Source organism: Cygnus olor, chromosome 7, assembly GCF_009769625.2.
Source record: "Cygnus olor isolate bCygOlo1 chromosome 7, bCygOlo1.pri.v2, whole genome shotgun sequence".
Lineage (NCBI taxonomy): Eukaryota > Metazoa > Chordata > Aves > Anseriformes > Anatidae > Cygnus > Cygnus olor.
In genome coordinates this window covers 25,957,383-25,984,565 of record NC_049175.1, presented here as the reverse complement: position 1 = coordinate 25,984,565, position 27,183 = coordinate 25,957,383, and the positions used below count along the sequence as shown (strand labels likewise).

The 27,183-nt window shown below is 41.3% G+C and overlaps 1 protein-coding gene across 4 annotated transcripts in view; it reads right to left on the bottom strand.

Annotated features, from left to right (window-relative positions):
- The window catches only part of SORCS3 (sortilin related VPS10 domain containing receptor 3), a 379,882-nt gene that overhangs the window by 77,243 nt on the left and 275,456 nt on the right, over positions 1-27,183 (bottom strand). For all 4 annotated transcript variants that reach the window (XM_040563972.1, XM_040563973.1, XM_040563974.1 and 1 more), the window contains 2 exons: positions 12,412-12,476; positions 5,732-5,850 (listed from right to left, as the gene is read on the bottom strand). In XM_040563972.1, the coding sequence (XP_040419906.1) occupies positions 5,732-5,850; positions 12,412-12,476 (184 nt within the window). The remainder of the gene's footprint in view (positions 1-5,731; positions 5,851-12,411; positions 12,477-27,183) is intronic.

The following is a 27,183-nucleotide window of genomic DNA, read 5'->3' as shown; positions in this document are numbered from 1 at the left end:
CACTGCCAATCCTATCTCATTCAGGAGGACTTTTAACAACAGCCAAGACCCTCTCTTCCCTGCTCACCTCACACTTCTGCCTTCATTATGTCATCCTCAGAAGAAAGGCAACCACCAGAGCAGCTTAGCTTTTTGAGAACAGGACCTTCATATGTCCCATGACAACCTACACCAGAGGAATCAGGAGTCAAGAGAGAGTGGTGCAGCTCCTGGGGTTCCCAGGATGCTGAGCTACAAATGAAATGACATAGAAAGCTGCCAAGAAATCTTCCCAAGAGGGGAAATAGCAGAAGGAGCCAGGGAAGGGACAACAGCAGTGATTAATATGTCGATGCCTTGGTACCTGAGAACCAGGAACACAAGACCCTCTTAAGAATTTCAGCCTACAGTTAAACACCTTCATAAATTATGTTACATTTTGTAATGGGAGTGGAAAGGGGAAGAGGCCCCCATGTTCTCCCTCTTTAAAGGCCTTGGGAAGCGATAATGAAATGCCTCTCAGCATACCTCTCTGGTTAATGGTGCAAGCAACTTCCCATTAAAAGTGGAAATGGAGCAGATCCTGAAGTGAACAGGGCCTTTTTCAACCAGGGCTTGCAGGTGTCGTTTCTTGTCCCTACAAGGTGACACCACAAGCCTTTAGCCCTAAAGGCAGACCTAAGAGTGTCCATCTCAAAAGGCATTCATTTGTTTGGCCTTCTAGAGAAAACAGGCATCACCCCCAAATTCAAACCAGGCATCAGCTTCTTCTAAATCTCAGAAGAGCCTGCTGTGCCCAGGAGCTCTGCCAGTGCCATGGAAAGTGCTGAAAGTCTGAGCTACATTTCAGATCCACTTCAGCTGCAGATGGTATGGATTCCCTGTACCATCTCAGAGAAAAATAAAGACATAAAAAACAATCATGATAGGTATTGATTGCCCATCCACACATCTCTCTACTGACTTACAGCCAGTCCAAATCAAATGGTTCAAAGTTACCCTGAGGGTCTCTGAGCACTGACAGAGACAGAAACTTCAGGGAGGAATAGGGACAGTGTTAACTGGATGTTGAGCTAGACTGGTATGACCGCTGGGAGGAAAGCCACACACTGAAGAGTTTACACAAGGAAAACACAACAAGATTAATAGGGAGGAGAAATATTTTATGAGACTTACTTCTATAGTTCAGGGGAGGGAAGGTATTTTTCACATAACAAATCCTTGCTCAAGTCCCTTAGGATCTCATGAGTATGCTCAAAAACTTATCTGTGCCTTTTCTAACTCTATCAGTTCTGATCTCATAAAAAAATACTACCTCTCCTTGTAAACTTCATCTCACTCACATCCCTAGGCCACTAGCACTATAACAGCAGTACTGCCAGCAATCTTCATGCCACACAACCTGGAAAGTTTCATCTTTGTTACTGTCCCTCACCTGACATGTGGGAAAATCCAGTCCTTACCTGGGGTTGCACCACTGAGCTGGGAATGTCCTCAGTCCCCGCTGGTTGTCAGACTTGTCCAGCACAGGACTCCAGGCACCCAACAGAACCACTGAGTTATTGCACCTGAGATAACCTCCACATTACCATCACACAATTGGGAATGACTTTAACTTAGCAATGATTAGCTCCCTCTGCCAGCTGCAGGACTGCCCACGTGAATGTGCTTTCTGCAAAAAATGGGGTTTTACAGCAAAGCTGATTCCCAGTGAATGCACTGCTGTTTTTTTAATATCCCCATTAGCTCTTAGACCACCACAAATAAGCAACACTGTACTGAGAATTATTCAGTCCAGACTTTTTCACTCTGTGCAATAAGCGATGACATTTGCTCATGCTTTCTTGCATTTTCAGTGGAACTTTTTCATCTGTTGGCAAGGAAACTTACATAGATCATTCCTGCTCTTTCATAGCTACTTTAAAGAACTAAGTAGCATTGATATTATTTGCTTGCTTAGAGAAAAATAAGAAGTTTCTGCTCCCAACAATGCTTCTCACTCAAAACAATTTTCTGCAAAATAATCCCCACATTCATTAAAGTGTTGCATTTTAGTCTCTTTTCAGCAACCTGAGCAATTCTATTACTCATACTGATACTTGACTTGCTTGAAAAACCTTTTCTCCAGAACAACACTGTGATTTATTTTTACCATAGAAATTCTCCAAAATATCAAGAGCCTAGATACATATACAAAACAAAAGATAGTTCCTGACCCCTGCGTCTTATAATGTAAGCTGTTTGTCAGAAAGTCAAATCTTGTACACAGTTTCAGGTTACCTCTGCACCTGACTTTAGAAAGTGATACGAATTCAGTAGAAAGTATTCAAAGGCACTTATAGGGACAGGTGTGGTACTGCTCTAAATTACTGGCTTCACTAGTGCACAGCTATATAATTGAACATAACTGACATTGACCTTAATGGCAAAGTTGCAGCTAATATTTCGTACACCTTCATAAAATTAGCTCCTTTTTGTGTACAGTAAATAAATTCACACTTAATATCATATTCCAAGATTTTCTCACAAATAAGTGATCTGCTTTGCAAGCCACATGAATTTTAAATATTAACTATGAAGGAAGGAGCTGATATTGGCTCCTGGCTACACAAGAGCAATCTTGTGAACTGAATGAAATCTTATACACATAACAGAGGGCGCGATTTTCTCTTTATGTATCAATTTATGCAGACTTACCCACTCTTACAGCTGTGCTAGACATCCTTCAACAACTAGTCGTCAATCAAATAGAAAGTCAATCAATAAGTTCAGAATGATCACCTACTATTCTATTCATACGAATTCTTCCTGTTATCTCTTAGTAGCTACTTCTTCCCTCTTCATTACCTTTTATATTTTTCATTTTGTGCTGTTATTTATCTCCTTTGCCTGGTTACTAGTCCCAGTCTTTTCAACTTCTCTTCTTAGGCAAGTTTCTTTCGAGCATAGGATCATTCTTATTTTTCTTTCTTTGCATTGTAATTCTGCAAGATCCTTTCAGAAGTGCTGCACAACAACACTCCACATAAGGAAGCGCTGATTTATAATGGCACTATAACATTTTCCATATTCTCCCTTCCCCTGCACATTATGCACCATAACATCACATCTGCTTTGAGTGCACAGTTATATAGGTTAATTCTTCCCTGGAATCTGACACTACAGGCCTGTTTATCAATTTGATTAGAATGGATATACACTGGTGAATAGCTGCATACAGATAATCTGAAATGTTGATATCAATAATTGCGATTCACCTTCCCTTATTATAGCTGTTGGAAAGTTATGGGTCTTCTCTAAGCTACACTTAAGTGCCTTCTAATGTTAAAGACAAAAGAACATACAGAGAGAGACCTTTCTCATCCTGCAATAGGTGTCTAGGAGAAGATGAATTGCCCTTGAAGGTTCTGATCTGTCCACTCTAGGGGAACACAGACTACTGGTTTAGACTAGAAACCCAATGCTTTCATGATGAACATTAAAAGAAATGAGCTACCCTCTTTACTCCACAACATTACTTCTGATTTGTTCCAGCACAGACAGATGGGAGCTCATGCACCTATCTTTTATGCAGCTATTAAGCCTCACCAGGTTCTTAACATTTAATTTGATATTTATTTATTCATCTCTAATATTTGAAATTCAGAAGAGCTGGCTCCCATATTTCTGCCCAAGATTATCCAGACAGAATGATATGCATGAGATATTGCACACAGTGAATCTGACACATCCCATAATAGGCAGCTACATCACATGACTTCTGAGATTAATACATCCAGGACATATCAGTACTCCTACATATATACCATGCAAACACTCTGCAAAGCCCATCGACCACATGCTGGACACGGTGGATTTAACATACCTTCAGCTCAGAAAGGGGTGTGCTGTGAATCTGAAGTGTCTGCGTCTTGCTTGAGAACTACACGGGCTCAGTTCATGCCCAGTTTCCAGGCATTTTTTGCATTCCCACAAGTAGGATGCAAAAAAGAGGGAAAAGCAATAGGCAAGCTGTGAAAGGGAGAGTGTCCTGCCTGCCCAAACCAGTAGAAATGTTTAGTTTGTGCATTTAAAATTTTTAAGAAGTGGGGGTATATAATTTTCACTCTGAATACCCATAACGTTGAAATAAAACAGTGCCAAGGGCATTCAAGTCACTTGAAGTATTACATATACACACGCGTTTGTATACAAACTTTTTTTTTTTTTTAACTTGAAGCCATTGTTTCCACTCATTGCTAATTTAAGTCAGAGGAGTGCACACACAGGCAGATGCCATCACTGCAAGCTCAAGCTTCTACACAGAGCAGCCTTCTTTTAATACAAGTGAGAGCCATGGAATGAGGAATGTCTGCGAGACCTCAAGCTAACCATAAAGAACTGGATGCTCCACAATGCCCTCAGCCAGATATAAACCTCCAGATTAACAAAGTCTTTCAAAAATACTCCTTGGTGAGTAAAAGCATTTATTGATTGCCTTTGCCTCTAGTGAAATCATGACTAAGCTGCAACAGCTACACTCTCGGTGTATTCTAGCAGCAGGCCTCCCCCCGATGCCAAAAGAAGTGGTGGAAGGCTGGGTGTCATGGAGGGAACGAGGGGGGCTGTGGCTTCCATAACAATCAGCCTTCTCCAGGGCAGCTCACTCTCCTGCTCACATGAGGAGGAGACTGCCAATGCTACTCATGTGCATCCATTTTCTATATTGCAGTCTTCCCAGGTCATATGGATCCAGTCCTTCACCTTATCCCAGCACAGATTATCAGCCTTCTCACCTAAACTTCTGTTTTTAAGAATAATTTCACAATAAATGGTGCAGAATTTACAATTTGGATATTTACAATTTAAAAAAAAATAGGAGCTTTACTTAACCCAGTCAAAAAAGGAAGCGTGTGTCTTTCCTTTACCACCTGGATTAAAGTTTCATCTCATCTTATTCCTACTCCTCATCAAGGGGGACATCTAGATACCATCATCACGTCTGATCTCTGTCTCCTGAGTTCTCTAGTTCTCTACATCCTGGAATTACTGCAGCCTAGATTATGGTCTTCACTTGAATGGCACATCTTTGGGAATTTCTCTTAGACACCATATGATTCTTCTCACAACTCCATAGTTATGAAATATGGAGAAATGGCCTCATATCATTCAGCCCATGTTTTCTCAGAAAATCTCAAAAACTTGAAGTTTCTTGTTTAAGTTCTGCCACTTCCTCCTCATCTACAAAACCCTCATCAACTAGCTGGATAATTTACAGCCATCTTCTACCTTGAAGGTGTCCTGTAACATCTTTTTTCCAATCTCTCTGCTATTTTACCTCCCACTACAAATCTTTGTTCAATCCATTAGCATTACTCGACTGTCAAATTAGCATAAACCTTCCATTTGTTAAAATGATCACTCACTCCTTTCCTTTGCTCTTCTCTGTTCTTTTCAGTTCACAGTAACTTCTTTGCAATTTCAAAGTAGACACAACAATAGCAAGTTAGAGTTTCTGTGAAACACATGGACCCTCATGATTATCGATGAGCAAACTTAAAATATATCAGATTCAACATGAGACAAGCGAGGAACAGAGATCAATTATGTTGTCGCAGACTGCATTGCCAATCTACAGTAGGTGGATATAGACTCCCTGCTCTTACGGTTTGCAGTCCCACACACTTGTCCTAAGAATATGCCTTCTCTCTTCCCCAGAACAAATACCTTGTGCAGGCAGAATTCTTGTCACGTTCTCATCAAGTCAACATACCTGGATGAAGATATATTCATCCTGAACAACAAGGGAGCTGATGTCAATGGAGCGTGAAAATGGCCCAGTCCTTTTGGTCTCTGAGCACTCCTGGATCCGACAGGTCAAATAGTGGGTGTCTGTAATGGGAGAATATGTACACATGAGAAATACCCATGTAGAAACCTTGTCTGAAAATGTCATCAGCAGCTCAGAAGAGGGTCTCTGAAGGGAAGTCTTAATCTCATCTCCAACTAGCTAGACATTATTGCATGATCCACTTCTGACCTTTAAAACTGTAACTGCTCACTGGAGTCAGGAATTCATCACACTTTCATACCCACTGTTCCCTTTCCCATTGTGCAGATATGCCTCTGACAAGTGGAGGGTACAGATCATAAATGCATCAGAAAACCGATGATGATACCATACAGAGAAGAAAAGATTTCAAAAGCCACCTGGGTGGAATTTATCCATTCCACTGTCCTACTGAGTATTATATTTACATTCTCCCCCTAAAATACCCTATCCTGATATCTGTTTTTTATTGTGGGAGTAGCATGCAAGGAGAAAAAGTCCAAACCAGCGCTACTAAGTTTAATTTATTCTGCTGTGAAAATTATAAGTTTATCACCAAATTAACAGTTATTATAGCCATATATAAGCTAGGTAGGAAAACACCATGGACATGAAATAGCATGATTAGCTGAAGAGTCCTAACAGTAGCTACATGCAATAGGTGTAAAATGCTTCTGTCTGGAGAGAGGACAGGAAGACCCTCACAGTAATGGGATGCCCTGCCAGTCCTTGGCATTGCTTGAGAGAAGGAATAGGACTGGGAGAACAATGTGAAGACAACATAAGGTAGTCAAGATGCTTCAATAGAGGGGCCTGGATGAGAAAGCAGATATATAGCCAGATGCTCAGAGGGGCAAGAAGAGACAGGCTCACCTCCAACAAGCTGGCAGAGGTTACAGGGGATTAAGCGTCATTTCACTCAGGCTAAGAAAGGATCTCATGAAACAGAACAATCACGGCATTGTGTCTCTGGATGTATGTAATCTAAATATGCCATCTCTGCCTTTCAATTGCTCTTCTGAAAACTGCAAATTAGGGAGAAAATGAAAATACAACTAAAATGATGGCTGCAATGATAAAAGGGTCATATCTTTTACTATGCAGCACTTTTACAGGCTTCTTAGCTTCAAGCACTTGTTGACTTTTCTACAAAGGGTGAGAACATACCATTCAGGATGAAAACAGTGAGTTTGTAATGACTAAGGTGAGCTTAGTGCAGTGGTTTTAGTTCCCATGACTGCACGTATTAACAAGAATCTTGCTGAACTAACCCAAAAGGATAAAAGAAGTTGAAAGGGGGTGCAACTAGCCTAGCAAAATTTCTTACAGGATTGTCCATCCCATAACCTCTGCCATTGTCCTTCATCTGTGTCTTTAGAAACAGCAAAATGGGTTTAACTGCAAAGCAGTGGGGGCACAACTGAGATCCTCTGACACTCAGCTAACTGCCTTCTCACGTTCAAAGACAGATTCACAAAGTTTGGCAGGTTCACCTTCCACTGCCTAGTCCCACCAACAGACCTGAAGAATGCAAAAAGAACACAAAGCAGGTCAAAAGAATTAAAAAAAAAAAAATCAACCAAACGTTAATCTGATAAATGTCTGTGCCACTAAAAGCCTGTGTTTAAAGGCTGCAGACCTGGTAGAGACACTGGGAATTCCAGGTTCGTAAGAGCTACATGGCTGATTCAGAGCAGTTGCATACATCTGGCCCTGCACTGAAAACATAGCCCAGTGATGATGCTAAAGCAGCAGTAACAGTTGCCAGTGCCAGCTCAGAGTATCTAGAGGTAATTAATGCATATGGTGTATGGTGGAACATGTCTGATGTAGAGACAGTGCCAAATAACTGGGCTAGCAGAAGGGCTGTGCTTTCTCCCAGCATAAAATACCAGCAGCAGTAGAGGGGTCAGATCCTCAGCTGGGATAACTAAAGGCTTTTCATCAACTGATATACACAGACTTCACCCAGAATTGCTGTTTAGGTCCTGAATGTGGAATCTAAGGCATCTTTACAGTGGGTGGAAGAAACTCCTGAGAAAACAAGAGGGTCTTACATATTGTCATTCAACCCAAAAAGCTCAGCAGCCTTGACCTGTTCTTCGAGGTAGCACTAAAATTGGGCAGAACCAGGAGGAAGGGTCAGGAGCTGTATTTTTAGCAGCTCGTTCCCACCACTATGTTCTCCCACACAGTCGCCTGGATATTCTTATCTATCCAAAAAGGGGATAATTTGCTGCTGCTGAGTGACGGAATGGGAGGAGGAATAAAAACCTGTCACAAATAAATGCAAATAAACCACAAGTGTTGACATGACAACTAGCTTCCTGCCTACTGAGAAATGTGTCATTTCGAGTGTGTTACACCAGCAATCAAACATACTCAAAGAATGGCACCCAATTAATATTCACGGGAAGTTGGTGGTAGAGAAGGGGGGTAGTGCCCTATCCACTTTCCATTTAGTAACTTGTTTATTTATTTTCATATATTTTACAACACAAAACCTGCAGAAGAAAACATAGGCACAACAACAACAACAAAAAAAAACTTCAAACCTGTCTTTGGATATAAAACTAAGTTTAATTTTGAGTTGCTTCCTGATGTCCCACATAAAATGAAAAATAATTCCCATTAAAACACATCCCTTTAAAAACACACAAAAAAACACCCCTTTAAAACACAAAATTCCCTTTAAAAGTCAGGTAAAAATATGACAGGGTATAATAAACAGTAACATCTAAGCAAGAAAAAATGCCATGCAGTGTAACAAATCTTGATGTGGATATTTTGCAAGGCCAGAGGATCAGACTAGAGAAAAACCCAAACCAACAGTTTAAATTAGATTATTCCAAAACTCTGAGGATTTTATTATTATTATTATTATTTGCAAAGGCCAAAATTTCAAGGCCAGAAAGTCTGGTTTTCTTCAGCTGAATGGAAGCCGAAGATCAAAAGTCCAAAGTAATAATCCCAGAAGACCCTACCCAACTATCTTCTAAAATCATCAGCATCTCCTTTTTAATATTTAAATTCCCAGAACATCTCACATTTTTCTGTAAGTCAAATGGTGAACTGCCCCTGCGTTATCTGCCCAGCACTCAGCTCATATGTGAGTATGACTGAAAGCAAGAAACAATCCCAAGTTCCTGTCCAAGGATAGCTCCCCAGAGGGGCAGGTGGCATGCGCCCAAGCTGTGCAGCCCTATGAAGCCTTGCCTACTTTTCAGTGGGAGACGCATGCCTTAAGAGAAGTTGGCTTCGATCTGGGGATTATTTCCAGTTTATATAATGTCTCGGACTACAGCAGAATTAGTCTTTTTCATTCGTTTTGTTTGTTTTTCTTTTCACTGCAAAAAGAGTTGAGAAGTGCCCCCTATTTCCTAGCTGGCCTCAAAAACTTCTTGTGCTTATAACCTAACATCCAGCTATTTTCTCAGCCCATCCGTGAATGCGGCAATATGGACATCAAGCAGCCTGAAGGTTTTGCTGCAGCTCCAATCCCAACATCCATGCCTCCACACAAACCCTTCTGACAAATTTATTTCATTTAGGATTATGGAGTGGCTTTCCCAGAGGCATATCCATTTTCCAGTTGAGGCGCTCAAAACACCTCCCCATTGTTAATTAACATGGTTACCCACACTGAGAATTTGGAGTGTGTTATTATTCACCAGGAATTAGTTACCATTATCTTGTTTTATCTTTCAGGTAAGGTTTGTCTTTCTTTTTAATTTACTGTTTCTCTGTAATTAAAATATTGTTTATTGTATCATACCTGTGAGTGAGGAGATTATCTCACTGAACATCCTGAAGTTTAATATATCTTTCCTAGGAGCACTTGTGGGTGCTTGTGTCCATGTATTTGTATTAGCTCCCTTGCATTCAGCCCCATCCTTCCCGCTATTACACCCAGGCAGAAGGTACAGTGCCCAAGGCTCCTACATGTTTTTATAATTTAGAAACGCAAGCCTAGATTATTATTCAGCTACAATAGCTCTGCCAAGATGTTGAAAAAAAAAAAAAAGTGAAAATTTTCATCTGCTGTAAAAGACAGGAACAGCTTGAGATCAACTAGGCGCTGGAATACACAGCATCTTGCAAATATTCAGAGAGACAATGTACTGGGGTAGATTATGTTTGAAGACCACTCCTAATGACCAGACAGACAATACCCATGGAGCAAGATGTCTCAAAGGACATACAACAGAAGAGTGAACAGGACTTTCACCCCCCAGCTCCATGAGTTTATTGATAGCCCTGACTCACTTATGGATGAATGATACTCTAGCGTGTCCCGCCACCTGTTTGTTCCCAGCCATGCAATGTATTTATGTATTTTAGGCTCCAGTGTCTGAATCAGTATTAGATCAGTTCTTGGATCCCATGAGTAATTACTGTTAAAGAAGAAGAAAAAAAAAAGAAGAAGAAAAAAAGAAATTAAAAGAATTAAAAGAAAGAAAAAAAAAAAAACAAAGAAAGAAAGAAAAAACATCAAGTTCAGGATTCTAATCCCAAATACCACACACCAAAGACAAATGCCCCTCTAGAAGAATCGTGTACTTTTAAAATGGTCAGGGGCACTGAAGACAGGGATTCTAGTTCTTGACTAGAGCCAAGCAAAGGGAATACTCAAATCTCTGTCTCTTAATGCATCAGGTAAATGCCTGAGCCACCAGAATGACCTAAGAGGCATCATAAAAGCCTCTTTTTCCTCCTGCCAACCACTGAGGGAAAACTTTAGTCACAAACTTTCCAGCTAAGAGGAGATAATTGCAGGGACCCATTTTCCAGCAGGTCTAAGTGCCTCAGCCACTTCAGTGAGAGCATGAAGGACCATTTTTGCTATGGAGCCAGCCAGAAGGAAAGTTCAGCCTGCCATTCCTAGGCACACAGAGCTGTACCATTTCACACCAGGTGAGCCTATAGCTCTGAGGCAGTCAATGTTTTATAACACAAGCTAACATCGTTTTTAAGCCTTAAAAACTCTAATTGGAGCAATATGGTTCTTCTGTGCTGTGTTTGGCTGGGAGATGAGTCCTTTTGGAGCTGTTCCCCAACAGGACACCCCAGCAGGGCCAGCACAGCCCACTGGGTCCCACCTGCTGGGACGATGCTTTGCAATGGGCCTGTTTTGCTGACGCTACTGTTCAAGCCTGACTTTCAGGGAAACCCTCAATAACATCAACAGCCAATTTCAAAATGCTGAATTTATATGTTGAAACAAGAACATACAGCAACCCCCCAAGCAAACAAGGCCCAAAGGAAGAGAGCTGTCTGTGAATGGGGGAGACATCTTTCAAATGAAGCATCTACATCCTTGACACATCCAGTATTCAAATAGCTGGGTGAGCCAAGTGTAAACTTAGTTTGAAAACAGCCCTCATCAGCAGTTTGTTTGCCTACTTACTTCTTTACTTGTTTTTTGCCACTTCTCCTAGAATCTCTACAACTGCATATGCAGTTGCAAAGACACTGAAGAAGCCTCCCTACCTTGCCCACCCACCTGCCAGCCTGTTTTGCTCTTTCCCCATATTCAACAAACAGCTGTCACTCCTGAGCTTTTATTGCCTGGTTATTTATTCAGCTGCCATCACTAAATAGCAGTGGGAGGCCAATGAATGATTTTAGAAGATCCACAGCCTCAGAGAAGTCACCCTGATAGACAGAAGCTCGTTCACACAGCATCTGGCCTACACAGCACTTGACTAAAGCAAAAAAGTTTGCAACCAACAAAAATGAAGTCTTTTCCCCTTAGAAATCCTCTACAACCTGAGTCTTATGCTGCTTTTCTACGCTGTCCCTGTAGCGTAAAAGGGATACATCCCACAGGTGTGTAGCATTGAGCTGGAGTAATGCTGGCTTCACCCCCAGAAAGAGATGCATTAACATGCTAAAAATCCTGTAAGAAATAACTAAAGCACTGTAGAGAGAGTGGTGGAGAAAATCAGTTTCCTAATACACATTGTTTTTGCTGGAGGTTTGTTACAGAGGAATCTGTTCTACTGAAAATGTGGCTAGATTCATTTCAGTGAGGGGTTAAGATTTTGTTTTGTTTTTCCTATTTCTTACTTCAGATCCAGGCATCTCTTCAAGGCATGTAACGTTTCGGTATGGAGGACCTATTCACACATCCTAGGCAAAACTGAAAAATCCTTTCAAAATGAGTCAAAGGGTCCGTGGGGCATAGAGACATTCTGGCCACAGAAGTCTGACCGTGAGCAATTTCTCAGATTCCTAGGAAGAACTTAGCTGTTTTGAACACCACTGGAAATGCATGGAGGCTGTACTGCACAGCGATGGCAACTCAGCTCTTCATGATTCATACATGAATCACATAAAATACGTGATACCGAAAAAAAGTTAAATAGTGAACAGAATAGACTGCTCCGTAGCTCAACAGATTGTGCTTCTGCCCATCCTCTCCACAGACAGAAGCCCTGCCGCCTCTGAATTCTCCCCCAGGGTCGAAGGATAAAAATATGTCTCACATCAAACCCCATGACCCACATTTTTCCTATCAATTAAAATGTAAATGGGGAGACAAAATGAGCAAAGTGAATTTCAATTCCCATTCCATTCTTGACTCAAAGTACACTTTTTCAGCATTGGCTCCAGGCACTCACGTCCATCAGCTGTCCGGGCTTCCATGTGTACAAGGTCTGGTTCTTTATCCAAACCCGCCACTGACCTAGGGGGAAGAGAGAAAAAAACAGAAATGACAACATCAGGTGAGGTAAAAGGCTGCTGTCAGATGGACAAAGAGTGAGGAAAAGCAAAAACAGTTCAACCCTGTAACACTGTGCATGTAGGTCCCTACCTCCTACCCTCTTCGTTGTCTCTTCTATGTTCCTATGCAGCCTGCTCCCAGGGACTATGTGCTAGCCTATAAACTACCCCTCCAGCTGCTGGTGAATGAGCCAACCTGTCCCTTGTCTCCAAGATCAAGAATACAGCAACCATTCTTGTGGTGGCAAAGCTAGCTGGTTCCAAGATCCATCAAAACCAGAGCTCTGTTTTCATGCTGCAAGAAAGATGAGGACACAGCAGCCACATGCTTATAAACAGAAAATTAAAAAGGGTTTTTACTCAGCTGAATAGTGAGGCAAGATCTGTTCCTGGTTTGCTGTGCAATCTTGCTACCATTTATCTCACAGAATCACAGAATTGCCTACGTTGGAAGAGACCTCCAAGATCACCTAGTCCAACCTCTGACCTAACACTAACAAGTCTTCCACTAAACCATATCACTAATGGCTACATCTAAATGTCTTTTAAAGACCTCCAGGGATGGTGACTCAACCACTTCCCTGGGCAGCCCATTCCAATGCCCAACAACCCTTTCGGTAAAGAAGTTCTTCCTAACATCCAACCTAAACCTCCCCTGGCACAACTTTAGCCCATTCCCCCTCATCCTGTCACCAGGCACATGGGAGAATAGACCAACCCCCACCTCGCTACAGCCACCTTTAAGGTACCTACAGAGAGCGATAAGGTCGCCCCTGAGCCTCCTCTTCTCCAGGCTCTCAGTTTCCCCATTTTCAATGGATGTACATACGCATGGTAAAGTTCAGATAAAGAAATGTAAGACATTATTTATCATTCGCCCTTCAAAATTATGAAACAAGGCATGAACTTCTCTAAACCCACTGGCTGAAACCCAAGCACCTCAAAGCAAATCTTCATGTGTTTTTTTTTAATTTATTTTACTCCCTAAAAATGTTTTGCAAGGTACATTAGAAAGACAATTTTCCTCTTGGCAGAGGGAAAGTCAAGCCCAGAACAGAAATGTTATTCTTAGTGTACTGGCTGATAAGAATCACTGGGAGATGAACATTTATTCCTAGCAATGGCTGGCAGGGGGAAAAAATATCCATAGATGTCCACGTGATTTATGGAGCTGCTTCTCCCGAGTTAACTAAAGGGTTAGATTAAAAAGGGACAACGACAAAAATCAGTTTCTAATTTGGTGGAAGCTGAATTTGATACAGTAGATTGTAAATAATAGATTCCCTCTGCGCCAGCCAACGTTCACAATTCCCTAATGTTCTGAAACATTTTTACCACAACCTTTTGCTGCTTTAATCCTTGGGGCATCAACAGCTAAAACATTTCAAAAAGAAAAAAAAAAAAAAAAAAGCATACCAAATACAGATGCTCTGATATATTTTTGTGGAGCTGAAAAAGCGATTGAAGCAACAACAAACACACATATGTGCCAGGGTTCAGCTAAGATCAGCCAGTGCTTCAAATGCCAAAACAGCTCAGTATGACCCAGAGTGGAGGTACCCGAAACTGGCTCTGCTCGTTAACTTAGAGCATCGCTTCAATAGCGAGCCTACTCACAACACACTGTGAACCATAGCAAAAAACAACACAGCAAAACAAAGCCGTGCAGGCAGAGCTTTCATCATTTCCACTCCTGGTGAGACATAGCCTGTTCCCTAATCACTACCACCAGTTTCAGGGTGATGCCACAAAGAAGATACCACTGTGCGTTATCAGAAAGGATGCCAGGACGGGCCAGAGTCCCTGTGACCATGCAATTATCAGTGTCAAATCTTCTGAAAGATCCGGGTAGTGTTAAAAGTGACAGTAGAACTGATAGGAAATCCCTTAAAATGTCAGTGAAAAACACTACAGAGTGCAGCATCATTATTTCCCAGTACATAGGAAGAGCACATCTTTCCAGTCCATAGCAAAATCGTTCTGCTTTTTTCCACAATGAGCCATAAACGCTGTTCTCAGCTGTTCAGCGATCGTGACTCTCACTTGTGACTCACCAAACGGGACAGAGGAACGTGCTTTCCATGCATTATAACTCTATAAAAGGGACCAGCAATTTCAGCACTTTTTGGCAGAGGTCAGGAACACTTTAGGAATCCACCCCACGGCCCTTACCAGCAGGCTTTCTATTAAATCCAGCCATTGCTCTAGAGGCTGCACTCGCCAGATTTCCTTCTCGAAGCCAGACACTAGACTTTTGCACAGAGCCATTGGCTGTGTTGCCAATGCCAGTGTCACCCACTCCCCCTCCAGGCAGAGGGGGCACTGTGCCTCCCCCACAGCAAAGGGGCTAGCTCAGAAAGGAAGCATCAATATGAGGGGTGCCACAATGCTATCCATCTTAAAAGGGACTGAAATTAGTCGAATCTATGCATTTCCAGATAAAAGCCAGAATACTTATTACCGTTGTGTGTTTGCATACACAGCTCTGTGGATCCATTCCACTTATAATTCCTGTTATGTGAGCACACGAGACAGGAGTCTCCCGGAACATGTCAGTCTAACTTGAATTTCCTTCCCAGTGCCATCTACTTGTTTCCTTAATTAGTTTTGACAAGCCTGATGGTTCTTTTCAGAACAAGGACGACTTCAAAAGGACCGGCATACAGCATCCCCCAGTACTTCTCTGCTCACTGAATGCCGTACTTCAAGTGGAAAAGCTCACAAAGCAATCTCCTGTAGCCCAAAAGCAAAACAAGCTCCTGTTATCTACAGACAGATAACAACCCTGTAAAGTAATGCATCGGTCATCCTTCCTTCTCCCAAACCTAGTTGTTCTCTTCTATCAAAGCCTCTGACTGAAAACAAATCCCCACTCAGCACTGTTTCTTCATGCCTCCCCTCGAGTCTGTTCCCACTGGCAGAGACAATGGCTTTGCTTTTGCAGTGCTTCTGACTCCTGAATACGGGTATTTTCAGTATATGGTCTCTCATTGTTTGTCTGGAGAAGCTTTATGTGGAGAATGCAAAAAAGTTAGGCAGTGGAAAAAGCAAGATGTGAACACAGGTCCTGGAGCACACCTGCAAACACGCACACAGACTGTAAAGCTATTCCTTCATCCTCCGTGGTAACTTAGCTTGTCTTGAGAGCTCATTACATCAACCTCTCACGTCTGGCAATACAAGAAGGTAAACACAGAAGAAACCTTCACAGCCTTACATTTTCTCATCCTTTCTTCCTCCGTATGACATTTGGAGGATTCACTGCTCAAAACTATTTGAGCAACTTAAATATGATGAGGAGAGATGTCAGCATCCTGTGACTTACCTTTCCCTTGCATGTTCTGTACAACCAAGCAGAGCCCGCAGAGCAGGCTGGATGGGAAGGGGCTTCATTGCCCTCTGGCTGAAAAACAGCTCTCTTTCAAAGGAAAGAGTAGTTAACAACATTCAGAAACACAAGCCCAGCTTGAAAACATTTTTTGTGCCTCATGGTCACACACCTCAGACTCTAGGCACAGCTCAACTCTATTTTGCACATGCACAAACTCCAAATAGCAAAAACCAGATCAAGGCCCACAAAAGGCATCCATGTGTGTTGTTGCCCTGGCTGGCCCAGGGGGGAAAAAAAGGGCGCACACTGTGACAAACCATGCTAAATCAACATCCTCCACCATCCTTATTCATTTATCACCACCCAGATAAAAAAAAATGCTGAGAAAAGAAGATGCAGCCAGAAGTGACAGGAAAGGTCATTTTTTCCTGCTGACATGTTCCCTGACTGCTGCAGAAGCGGTTTTTGAAATGGGGAGCCTGCAGCTAGTGTTGCAGCTGGCACAGGATCACTGGCCAATTAAGAATTCAAACTACCTCTGAATCCCATCAGGAAAGAAGCAATGGTTACTTTTTCTCTATCTTCTGTTGCTTTTCTTTTTTGTTCTCATGGTAGTTCTTTGATTTCACAAGATCTTTCCTCCCTTCTTTTCAGGTGAGGAGTCTCTGCTCTTGAAAGGTGAAGGACAGACAGGACCCTGGCAAAATTCTTACTTCTATCTTGAGGGCAGAGCATTGTGCATGGATGCATTTACTATGCTGTTCCAATAATATTTAATCTCTGACCCGGAGGGAGAGCAAGCAAGAAGGGCAAGGAAAACACAGTATTCTGCATTTTAAATAGATATCCCTAAAATGTTTCTATGTAAGACACAATATAGTTCAAAATGAAAAATGCAAGCATACGCAAAGAAAAGAAAAAAGAAACGCACAAACTTTCAGTCTGGGTTACCTGCCCTACTGCACACGTCAGCTCACTGATTCTACTAACTCCACTGCCTTTCCCTGGAATTGGCCATTTTGCATTTTTTTCCCCTGTACTTTCCAGACACCAGGCATTAATGATGAACAGCAGCATTGAGATTTAGCTACTCTAGCATCTTAGATCAAAACTGCTGAGCAATTCAGACTGCCTGCTGTTGATCCCTGTTCCCCAAACCATCAACAGAGAATAAGAGATGTTCTAATCCTCCATCTCCTGGACCCATTCATTACGGGTGTGGAAGGGAGTTATCACTGGACCTCAGCAACATTTGAGTCGAGGGTATGTAATAAGGTCAAAAATCAGGTCACAGGGTTCAGGCTTTCAAACTTGGTCTGGGATCTACTAGACTGAGCACTTTGCCGGGGGTGTGCCTTGCAGTCAAGATGGCATTCAGCAGCTCTGGCATTGAAAATAAAAACAAAACTTTTAAAACGGATTGAGACTTCCCCAAGATGCCAACTTAGAAACTCATTTTTGCAGGTTGGGACGTCAGACTGAAGGTAATTGTGACTGCTCACACAAAGAGACAGAGGAAACAGATGGAGACTACTTAGCAGGATGTTGTGCCATAGATAAGGACTGGAAATAGGAAGGAACAAGTCACATTTATTGTGGAATAATATGTAAAGGGGGGAAAACACATCCTCTTGCTGTAGGCAGTTACAATTAAATTAGTGGATGTTGCCAATTAGCCCGTTGCAATTTTAATTGTAGCCTGCCCCAGAAGTGAACAAACACTTCTGGATGGTACCAGACAAGCAGTACATGTGACTAACTCATCCGAGCAACAAAAAGGCCATGTCTATATGGGCAGTCTGTATGGGAAACTGATCCAGACAATTCCTGTTCAACTGATGTGGATCTTCTCACACAGTTTCCTTGCTGAATTACACATGCCTTTTCAACATGGGCCAAAGGCCAACAGACTGCCTTCTCCATCACGTTGCCTCAGTATCAATAATTGGAGTTGCCTTCAGGTGATCAAGTGGATTCTGTGTTTTCCTGATATTTGCTGGAGCCAAGCCTTAAACTCGATCCCACCAGGCACTGGCTGTGCACACGTAACAGCCAATGTGCACACAAACCACATACTCTTCAGGCTTACAACATGTCATAAAGTACTACGGCTGGGGAAAACTATATATATATAGTTGGGGAAATAATGTATTTATTAAACACATAAATACGGCATCATTCCCTGTGGCTAAACAGGGGAGATGTTGCTGGATGGGGTAGGATGTGATGAGGTCTCTGAAGAGTAATGGATAAAACACCACTTTGCACAGTATAATTGAAACACAGCTTAGAAAAAAAATAATCTGTGCAGGAAGACACTGTAAGAAAGTGTCTTAGCCAGGTCCCCGGAGCTTTCTACTTCTTTCCCAGTGCTAATTTCTATGGTGCTACAATTCTGGACATCAGCAAAAGTAATTGTTGCAAGACTTAGCTTGCTAGATAAGGCAAAAACATTTGCCAAGTACTTTTTCTCATCTAATTTCTTTTCAACAAAGCCAATGCTTTGTAAAAAGGACCCAGTGAATTTTGAGCAGGTGTTCTGCCTCCTCCTATCAAAGCAAACAAACTTATGAAAACACACACACAAGCTGTGGACACACATCTACATACATGTACCTGACTAACTGTATCCCATCCCCACTACCTGCTGGATACCTGAATTAGTATCCTGCAAACTCATAGTGGATTAGAGGTCCCAGAACTACAAAGTTGCTACGAGTTTCATAGACATAGAGGAGAGAGGCCTAAGTCAATTCTTTCATTGAGGGAAAGGCTGATATTTAGACTCAACCACCTTACAGATCAGTAGAGAAGCCACATGACAGCAGTCTCTGCTGCACACAAACATTTTTTTCCTCTTCTAATTGAATAAAAGAAGGTGACTCTTTATATCTCAGAAATTAACAGCAATGGGAAAGAAATGTCACTGAATCTTTAAAGGATATTTGTCAACTGAACAAAGCTGCTGTTGATTTACATTTTTCTTTACCCCATATGCTAATACCAAAACCAAAGTACCTTACCTATACTATGTAAGGTACCTCTTGTTTTACCCATACTATGACTCCCAATACACCTAAGTGAAGTTTTGTGAAATAAACACTGAAAAATATGTGGGCAGAAGGGTGAAGAACCTCACTCACAGACCTGTTTGAAAGCACCAGCAGCACAGGCAAGGCATATGCTGGAGGTGGCATCCTAATTTCCAGTGCTGCCTGAAATAACTTCTCCTGTGGCCTGAGCCTCATGCAGGGAGCAGATCTGTCAGCTATGTCAAACCAGCACTCATAGTGGGTACGTTCCCAGGTGCAGTCACAGTTCTGCTGCTTACTTTCAGACTAAATAAGCTACTTCCATGCAGCCTGCTGCTCCTGCCTCAGCTTGGTACACCTGAACCTTGATGTGTAAAAGCAGTCCTGAAGGTTTCTCCTGAGAAATAAAAGCACGAGGATCAAAATATGGTGGAAGTAATGAAGCATCAGCTCATCCAGCTAAGATGTTTTTGTCTTAAAGGTGTCTCAAAGATTCAGCACATGATATACTATCAGCCCTGTCCCATATGCATCTAACACAGTGAGACTTACTTTGAGGAAAGCACTCCTAAAAAGTAGAGAGGATATTCACCTGTCACTACAAGTCTGCAAACTTTATGGTGGATAAATTGGAAACATTTTCCAATGGAAGGATTTGATTCTGTTTTGTTTTCTGAAGGACAGGACACTTTTTAGAGAATTCGTTTTTCCAATATTTTAGATTTCAAGTCCTTCAAGGAAATAAGAATAAAAATCAATTTTTGGAAATACTAAAAAATGACATATTTTCAGCTTTCTTCTTTCTCACGCCTTTCTTCCCTCATCATCCTTCTTTATTTGGAATAGGAAGGGAAAAAATACTGAAAAATAGCATAGGAAGGGGAACACCAAAACACAGAGATTATCTTGTACAGAATCCATTTTGGAGATCAAAATCTAAGGAAATCTAAGGGGTGGTGGTGTTTATTGTTATTTGCAGCTTTTTGGAGAATATAAATAAATCAGGGAAATTACATTTTCTAGCCAGCTGTGCTTTGCACAAATCTGTGAAAGCCAAGCACAGAGTTTTTGTTTCGGTTCCCAGACTGATCACTGACATACTGAGTGACTTTCAGCTCTTTCCCTGCATTTGATTTAAAATTAGTTTAGTGCCTACTATATTAAGAAGCCCAGTTAATTAATGTTTGCCCAGTGCTTGGCTATCTTCCTTTGTAAGTCATGTGGATGAGGAATTGTTATAGATTATTGCTTTGGTTTTTCAGGAAACATGAATCAACCGTGTTTCGGCCCAACTTAGAAAAGCAAAACACATGCTCAAAGAAACCATCAGCTCAGCCTGCCAGTCCTGCAGTCAAGGACCTGGCTGGAGTTGCTGTTTCTCTCCATGGAAGGCAATGGTTAGAAGACTCACTGCTCTCAGTTTGTCTCCTAGCAAAAGTATCTTAAACATGATCTGCTCAAGCAATGTGTTACACCAGAATAAGGATTCTCAGTTCACTGTGTGTTTAATTCCCCTCATTTGTATGAACACTTTCTTACAGCAAATATGACACGCCTGAAATGCTAAGGCTCAGTGATTCAGTTATTAACACTGTATTCCAAGGCAGAATACAGTGCCTCTGAAAAGCTTCGGAGTGAGAGCATCATTTAATAAATGAATGCAGCAGTAGATGAATAAAAATAAAACTTAAATTGTCCAAAGAGTGGATGCCAGCATGAAACTTGGCACAGACAGAATGTATAGGGTATGCTGATGAGCTCCATATGCCTACGGGCATTGTACATTGTATTAATTAAGGAAGGATGAGTCTTCACATTCCCTGTTGCAGAATATTGCAGAGAATCACCCTGGGATAACATCTAACATTCTGGAAATAAATTTGCCATTCAGTTTATACATTTTGGAGAAAGGCGCTGTGAAAAACTGTATTTCCATCACAAACCTTTTCTGACTGTTGTTTCACTACATTTCAGATGCTAACCAGAAGAGAACAAATGGCTTGTCTCATTCTTTGACTTTTTACTGTCAGTCATGAAAGGCAGAGAAGAGGAGGGAGAGGTGGGGCAGGAGCGTAAAGACAGAGGAGGAGAATAAAATACTCTGTTCTGGACCAGCAAGCATAAATGCATCAACGTAGCTCCTTGCCCCCCAAAATCACACTTAATTAGCTGCTGAGAGAGATAAACTCATTTGTCTCAACATTCACAAGAGGAGAAGACAAAGAAGCAGGAAACAAAAAGCATTCTTGCAGCAGACATCTGCAAAGCCAGGCTCTGTCTGCAGAAACAGTCTGTGTGGCTATGATGGGTGAAAGCAAACCTAACAGGAGTTCTGTACATGTGTCTTGTGACGAGATAGGTTTGTACTCAAAACAAAGGTAACCTCAGAGACAGCACAGAGAGGAGAGAGATAAAATGGGCAAGGCCACTTGCAGGTCTCTCCATCAGTGGAAGAATGACACTGTAGCAGGAGAGACCTGAGACACCACAGAGCTTTTGTGGGTTCATTTGCTCCAAGTTAGAGGGATGCTCCGTCATACCAGGGGGCTGAGTACTAGATGGGCTCCCAGCTCTTCACAACAGCAGAGTTCCCATGTGTCCCCATCACCAAAGCATCACCCTTTTCAAGTAAGAAATCTCATGGTCGAATGCTGCAACAGGAGTTTGTGCTACCCACATGCCAAGAAGCAAAGATGTATGGCCAAGCTCTAGGTGAATCAAGAGCTTCTCTTTGTCGGGTTCTTAATCTGTTGTTATGGATGAGCAATGAAGGAAAAGAAAAGTACAAGGCCAAATGAAAAGTAATACTCTGCTGGTTTCTAGCCTCAAGGTAAATTCCAAAGTGTCAACGCATTGTTCAAATCTAATGATTTGTAGAAAGAAAACGAATTCTGGAGAAACTACAGCAGATCCAGAAATGGCTTTAGGGAGTCACTATTACAGATTGCCCTTAAAATCAATATTATAATGGAACATGTCTCCTTCCCTCAAAGATTTTCAATCAAAACCTGAAAACCAAAAATATTGTGAGAGCAAAACCTAAGAATCTTTCTGTACCCTTTGGCCAAAAACCTGGCAGGGTTTTTTGGTTTGTTTTTTTTTGATTTAAAAAAAAAAAAAAAAAAAGATATTCTCATGTGAGAGAAAACCCAGATCTACTTCAATCAGCTCTGAAGTCTACTGGTATTATTCATTACTTCCTCAAGTCCTTGCTGACAGTCACAGGTCAGTATCTTTCTCTTAAACTCAGCTGCAGAAATTCTGATATTTCACTAAACATGGGGATGTGTCTACATCCCATTTTTATTGTCTTCTGCCCAGTGGAGAACAATTATCCATGAGGTAATTACAGAGCTACGATAACCACTGCTATCTTCTATTCCAATTAGATTGCTACAAATATGCAAGTTAAACAGCCTCACTCACTGCCTTCTCGTCCTTGTTCTGTATATGATCAGCAAGAGACAAGTTACTGAATCAACATTATTTAAAAGAACCTGTAGTGCAGCTAATAAGATCCTGCTTCCCGCTCTTAGGTTGTGATGTAGCTTCGTGCTCACTATGCTTAACAATAGCAGAATTAAACTCATCTCATTCTACAGAGGAGACTCAGGGGAACACCAGGGAACGAAAGGATGGGAGTTTCAATTTCTTCTCTTGACGAGAATGAATTCTGCCTCATATAGCTGCTGATGAATTGTCGTTTTAAGAGAGTTTGTTAATTTCCAACAGGCAGAAGGCATAAAGAGAGACCTCCTTATCTTTAATGGATGTTATTGAGCAACACAAATGGCTCACGTTTAAATGAATGTGGAAACATCTCGTCTGTTTTGCCATGATAAGACTGTTCTTCCTGCACAGCATGGGTTCAGCTCCTTCTGTTAAATAAAACAACTGTTTTTGTTCAACTTAATGGCAGGCAAACTTCCAAAGGTTCGGAGGCTGAAGTCGGTTCAGAGAACGAAATGGAATTTATCTGGGTCCTTCCTCGCTCTTCTTGAGAAAATTACCTGAAGAGCTTTGAGGTATGACTGAAATTCTAGTTTCAAGCAAAAATGGCCCCTAAGAGTACTGATGTACTTATTGAGGATAAATTCTTCATTAGATTGCATCTTCCTCCAGTACGAGAATGCTTCCAGCCCCGACTGCTACAAAGAAACAGGATCTGTAAAAACTCACACCAAGGTGTGTCTCTGGAAATCCAAGTGGGACCATCTGGGATGAGATCTGGGGCAGTGGGTCCAGGAATGCTCCTCGGCTCCCTGATGTCAGCAGATGTTTTGCCACTGAATGAAATGGCTGAAAAATTACATCCATAATCAAAGCAGGTGAAAAGATCATTCCTAATGTTCTCAGAACAGTGGTGGTTTTTAAAACAAATCCCACATGTTTTTCTGCCAGCCATCTGAAAGCCAGAGGGGTTCTCTCCTACAGTGAAAATGAGTCCATTTGCCCAGAAATGGGAGATCAGTGTGGTACAAACCACAGGCCAAAACCTAACACAAATAATACACAAAAAAATTAAGACAATACTCCTTGCTAGCCAGAGAGCACAAAACATGATACTACTGTCAGCCTGGCAGCCTTTTTGATTTGCTTTGCCAAACTCCAACAGTATGGGAGATCACTATATGCCTCAGGGAGATGCGTTATTCAATATATTAATTAGAGGGCTGGCTTTCATCGCTGTTTCCTACAAAGTATCACAAAGAATTACTCTGTTATTGGCAGACTGAAATTAATGTGTTTGAGTTCACATCTATTAGGAAGAGGAAGAACAAAGTCAGCCCATGCAGGCTGCATGAGCCTGCAGCACAGCATTTAGGCTTCTGATACTGCTCTGTGAAACATGGCCATGAAGTTGTCATCACATCTTATTTGGCGCCCTGTTGCATGAGAAGGAAATAGATCCTTCCAACGTTTGCTGTTGAGACTGATACGGTACTGGGATCCACTTACCTAGGAGTAGCATAGAACAAATTCCTCCTTACACCTTTCTTGCGAAGTGGTTTATCTGGTCTGCTCATCTTGGACACTTAGCCATGAGAGAGTGGGGAGGATTAGAAATTGATCCAGGATTTACAATGGGGAAATAAGAGAAGAGGCTGGTCCCCAGGGACACTAAGAAACCTAAGAGACCAAAGCAAAAGACTTTTTGATAGCTGAAAGCCCTAAATGTAATATAACACGTGATATTTTGTAGTAGGCGGCAAATTTAAAACCAATTAGCAGAAAAAAAAGGACACCCACAAAAAAAAAAAAAGCAAGATGCAGTACAATAAAGTCATAAATACAGCTAGCATCCCAAATTGTACTGAAATCAAACTGCAAATTTTAAGTCAAATAGTATTTACATGAGGACATCCCCAGTTACTTTACTGGGGAAGGGGCAATTCCTCCTTCTCCATGAGTTGTCTTTCTAAAGAAAAGGGCAATTAGAAATAACAAATTTCTCAAAAGTAACTCATTCAAAAATTGCTTTCTCAGAGATGATCATACCACCTTTGAAAGAGCTCATTCTGGCTGCATTCTATCACAGCCAGAATTCCAGAGGTGTTACATGAATTCTAAGTCCGCTATCATGTGGCTCTCATCTTATGGTTCATTTATTAGGTAATTCATGGGTTTTAAAAGTATTTTAAATTATTTCCCTTCATGATAACACACATTCCTTGCAGCCAGTATGCTTTTCTCTTTTTTTTCTTGTTAAAACAGCCTTGAGCCCTGGGAGCGGATAGCATAGTATCCACAACTGACTTCACAAAAAAGTCTAGCATTTTCCTAGGAAAGTATGCAGTAAGGAGAGGAGCATCTCAAAACAGTAAAGTCAGGCAATGAACATCCTTTAGGAGTTTTTTCAATGCATCAGCTACTGTTTAGAGGCTAAATTCACAGTACAAGAGACTAATTGTATCAAATTTCCTTTGAGGCTGTGCTCAAAAATGGGAAAGGTTGTCTGAGCACTACACTAACTACAGGCACAAAGAGAACAGGTGGAGTCTATGGAGTCTCTATAGAGCAGTCCTACAGGATCTCCCAGAGACAGAAACTGAAGGATTTTTTTCTTAGGGTCATTTAGGATCTTATGCTCTCTTAGATATCCATGAAATGTATCACAAAATCCCTGGAAGAACATGTAGCAATCAACAGAGGACAAACAGGATACTGTAAAGTTTAGGGGAAAAAATGTTCATAGACAGAAGTATAAAACTTCCAAAAGTTCTCACACTTTGCTATCCATTCTTGTAAGCTACTGATCACAGTGATGGGGAAGTACTTTATAAGGTGTACTGAACGTCTAGTTTGGATATCACAGACCAGTATTTGCTCTGCATCACAAAATACAGATGTGAATGGGAATCAGGATCCCTTTATCCAGACACTTTGTTTCAGACTTCACTCTTCCTTTACTTCACGAGTTTATTCATATACTGAAATAAGGTTTTATTTCAAATTTAAAAATCACTTCAAAAACTGTGAAAAAAAATCAACCATGTCTGGATGTTTTGGGTTTGAGAGAAACATTTTGTTAATATTTACATGAATTCCTAAAATATTTGCATTGACTTGAAACTTAATAAATAAATAAAACTACTGTTTCAGCCAATAAAATATACCCAACTCTTTTATCCAAGTTCTACTTCTATCTCTGCCACTGAGTTACTGTGTAATCACAAGCTAGTCAGCTACAACCTAATATTTGGAAACATTAAATATCTATAGTGCCAACTGCATTAACTGTGGGCACACAAAATGAAAAGAAAATCACTAGCCTCACAGTTTCCCCATTTGCTCATCTTTTAAATGAAGATGAAAATAAAATTGGTCTTATTATCACCATGATGCTGTGATCTTTAATTAACTAATGTGGCCTAGCAAGGAAATCTTTCAATATATATCAGGACCTTTAAAGAAGGTCTCCTCTCTCCTGAACCCTAATTACAGAGCTTGAGACTAGAATTTAAAAATTAACCTACCTAGTGCAGATAGTGGCTTGAATAGCACACTCCCGATTTATGCTAGCATTACCCTCTGGGAAAAAAACCTTTCCCACGTGTTCCCACCCACAGGACATGGGAAATGAGTCCCTTAACACAGGTAAATGAGTCATTAACCCACAGGAGCTTACAGGAGTGACAGGTCCCTGTTCAGTTCTCTATATGCAGTCTCTGTGAATAGCCACTGGCTATATGCCTCCATCACGCTATAGGTGGTGTTATCTGTGGCTGCCAAACCAGAATTATTTTTTACCCACAGCTCCAAGTCCAGGATTCTTTTAATTCTGAAAAACTCTAATGCAGGATTACTTAATAGTCAATTTGACATTTACAAAACTATGTTTTCTTAACACTAAACTTGGCTGAAAAAACTCAGGCGATATTTCCCCAGCGCTATGCAATGACACCATCTGGTAGTTAATGATTAGTGGGATTTACAGGAGAGACAGGTACATATTTGGCTAACCATTTCATCATGGGCAAACAAGTCAAGTAAAGCTAACCTTAGCTGTACCCAAAGGTCACTTCTGGGACTGCTACTGAAACTGTCCATGTGGACTCAAACGGGCACTGGGATTCGGAAATATCAGTGCTGCCACAAAGATGAGGAATAAAAAGACATAAACCTCTGCCCACTTGCAGATCCAAACCTAGACTGCAACCTTTTGAAACATTGAGGTAACTCCCTTATCTCCTGCTACATCAGTCTCAGATATCCAAACCAGCCTCTGCCACAATCTTCATGAAATTCAAGCTGCAAATACATAGAAATACATTGGATACCTTTATTTCTGCTTCTATCCAAAGCACAACAAAAAGGATGGAAAGCCTTGCCTTCAAGAGACAAAATTTGCTGGCTTATGCCTCAAACAACTGCAGCAGAAAACCTGCAATTCCAAAGCATGGCCTAAGTGGAAGCACAGACACTTTCCTTCCCCCACTTTCTAATACCTGGATTTCAAAATGACTGGGTCTGACACTCACAGATACCAGAGGCAGCAGAAATCTGGTTGGTTATCACAGAAAGAGTGACAGGACAGGATGGCATGGATGGTGGCACTGCATCTGCTCAGCAAACATAGGCAGGGCCTCCAAAGACAGATGGACAGCATATGATAGCTACATCTGATTAGCCAGAAAACGCAGGTCACCTTGTGGAACTCCACATATTTAAAAATAAAGGCATAAGACAATAAAAGGACTTTATATGCCACAAAAGCATCTTTTGACTCTCTAGTGCCCCAGAGTATTTTTAACCCAGGCAAGGATACGCAGTGGTATCACAGTGTTTGACTACTTCATCCACTA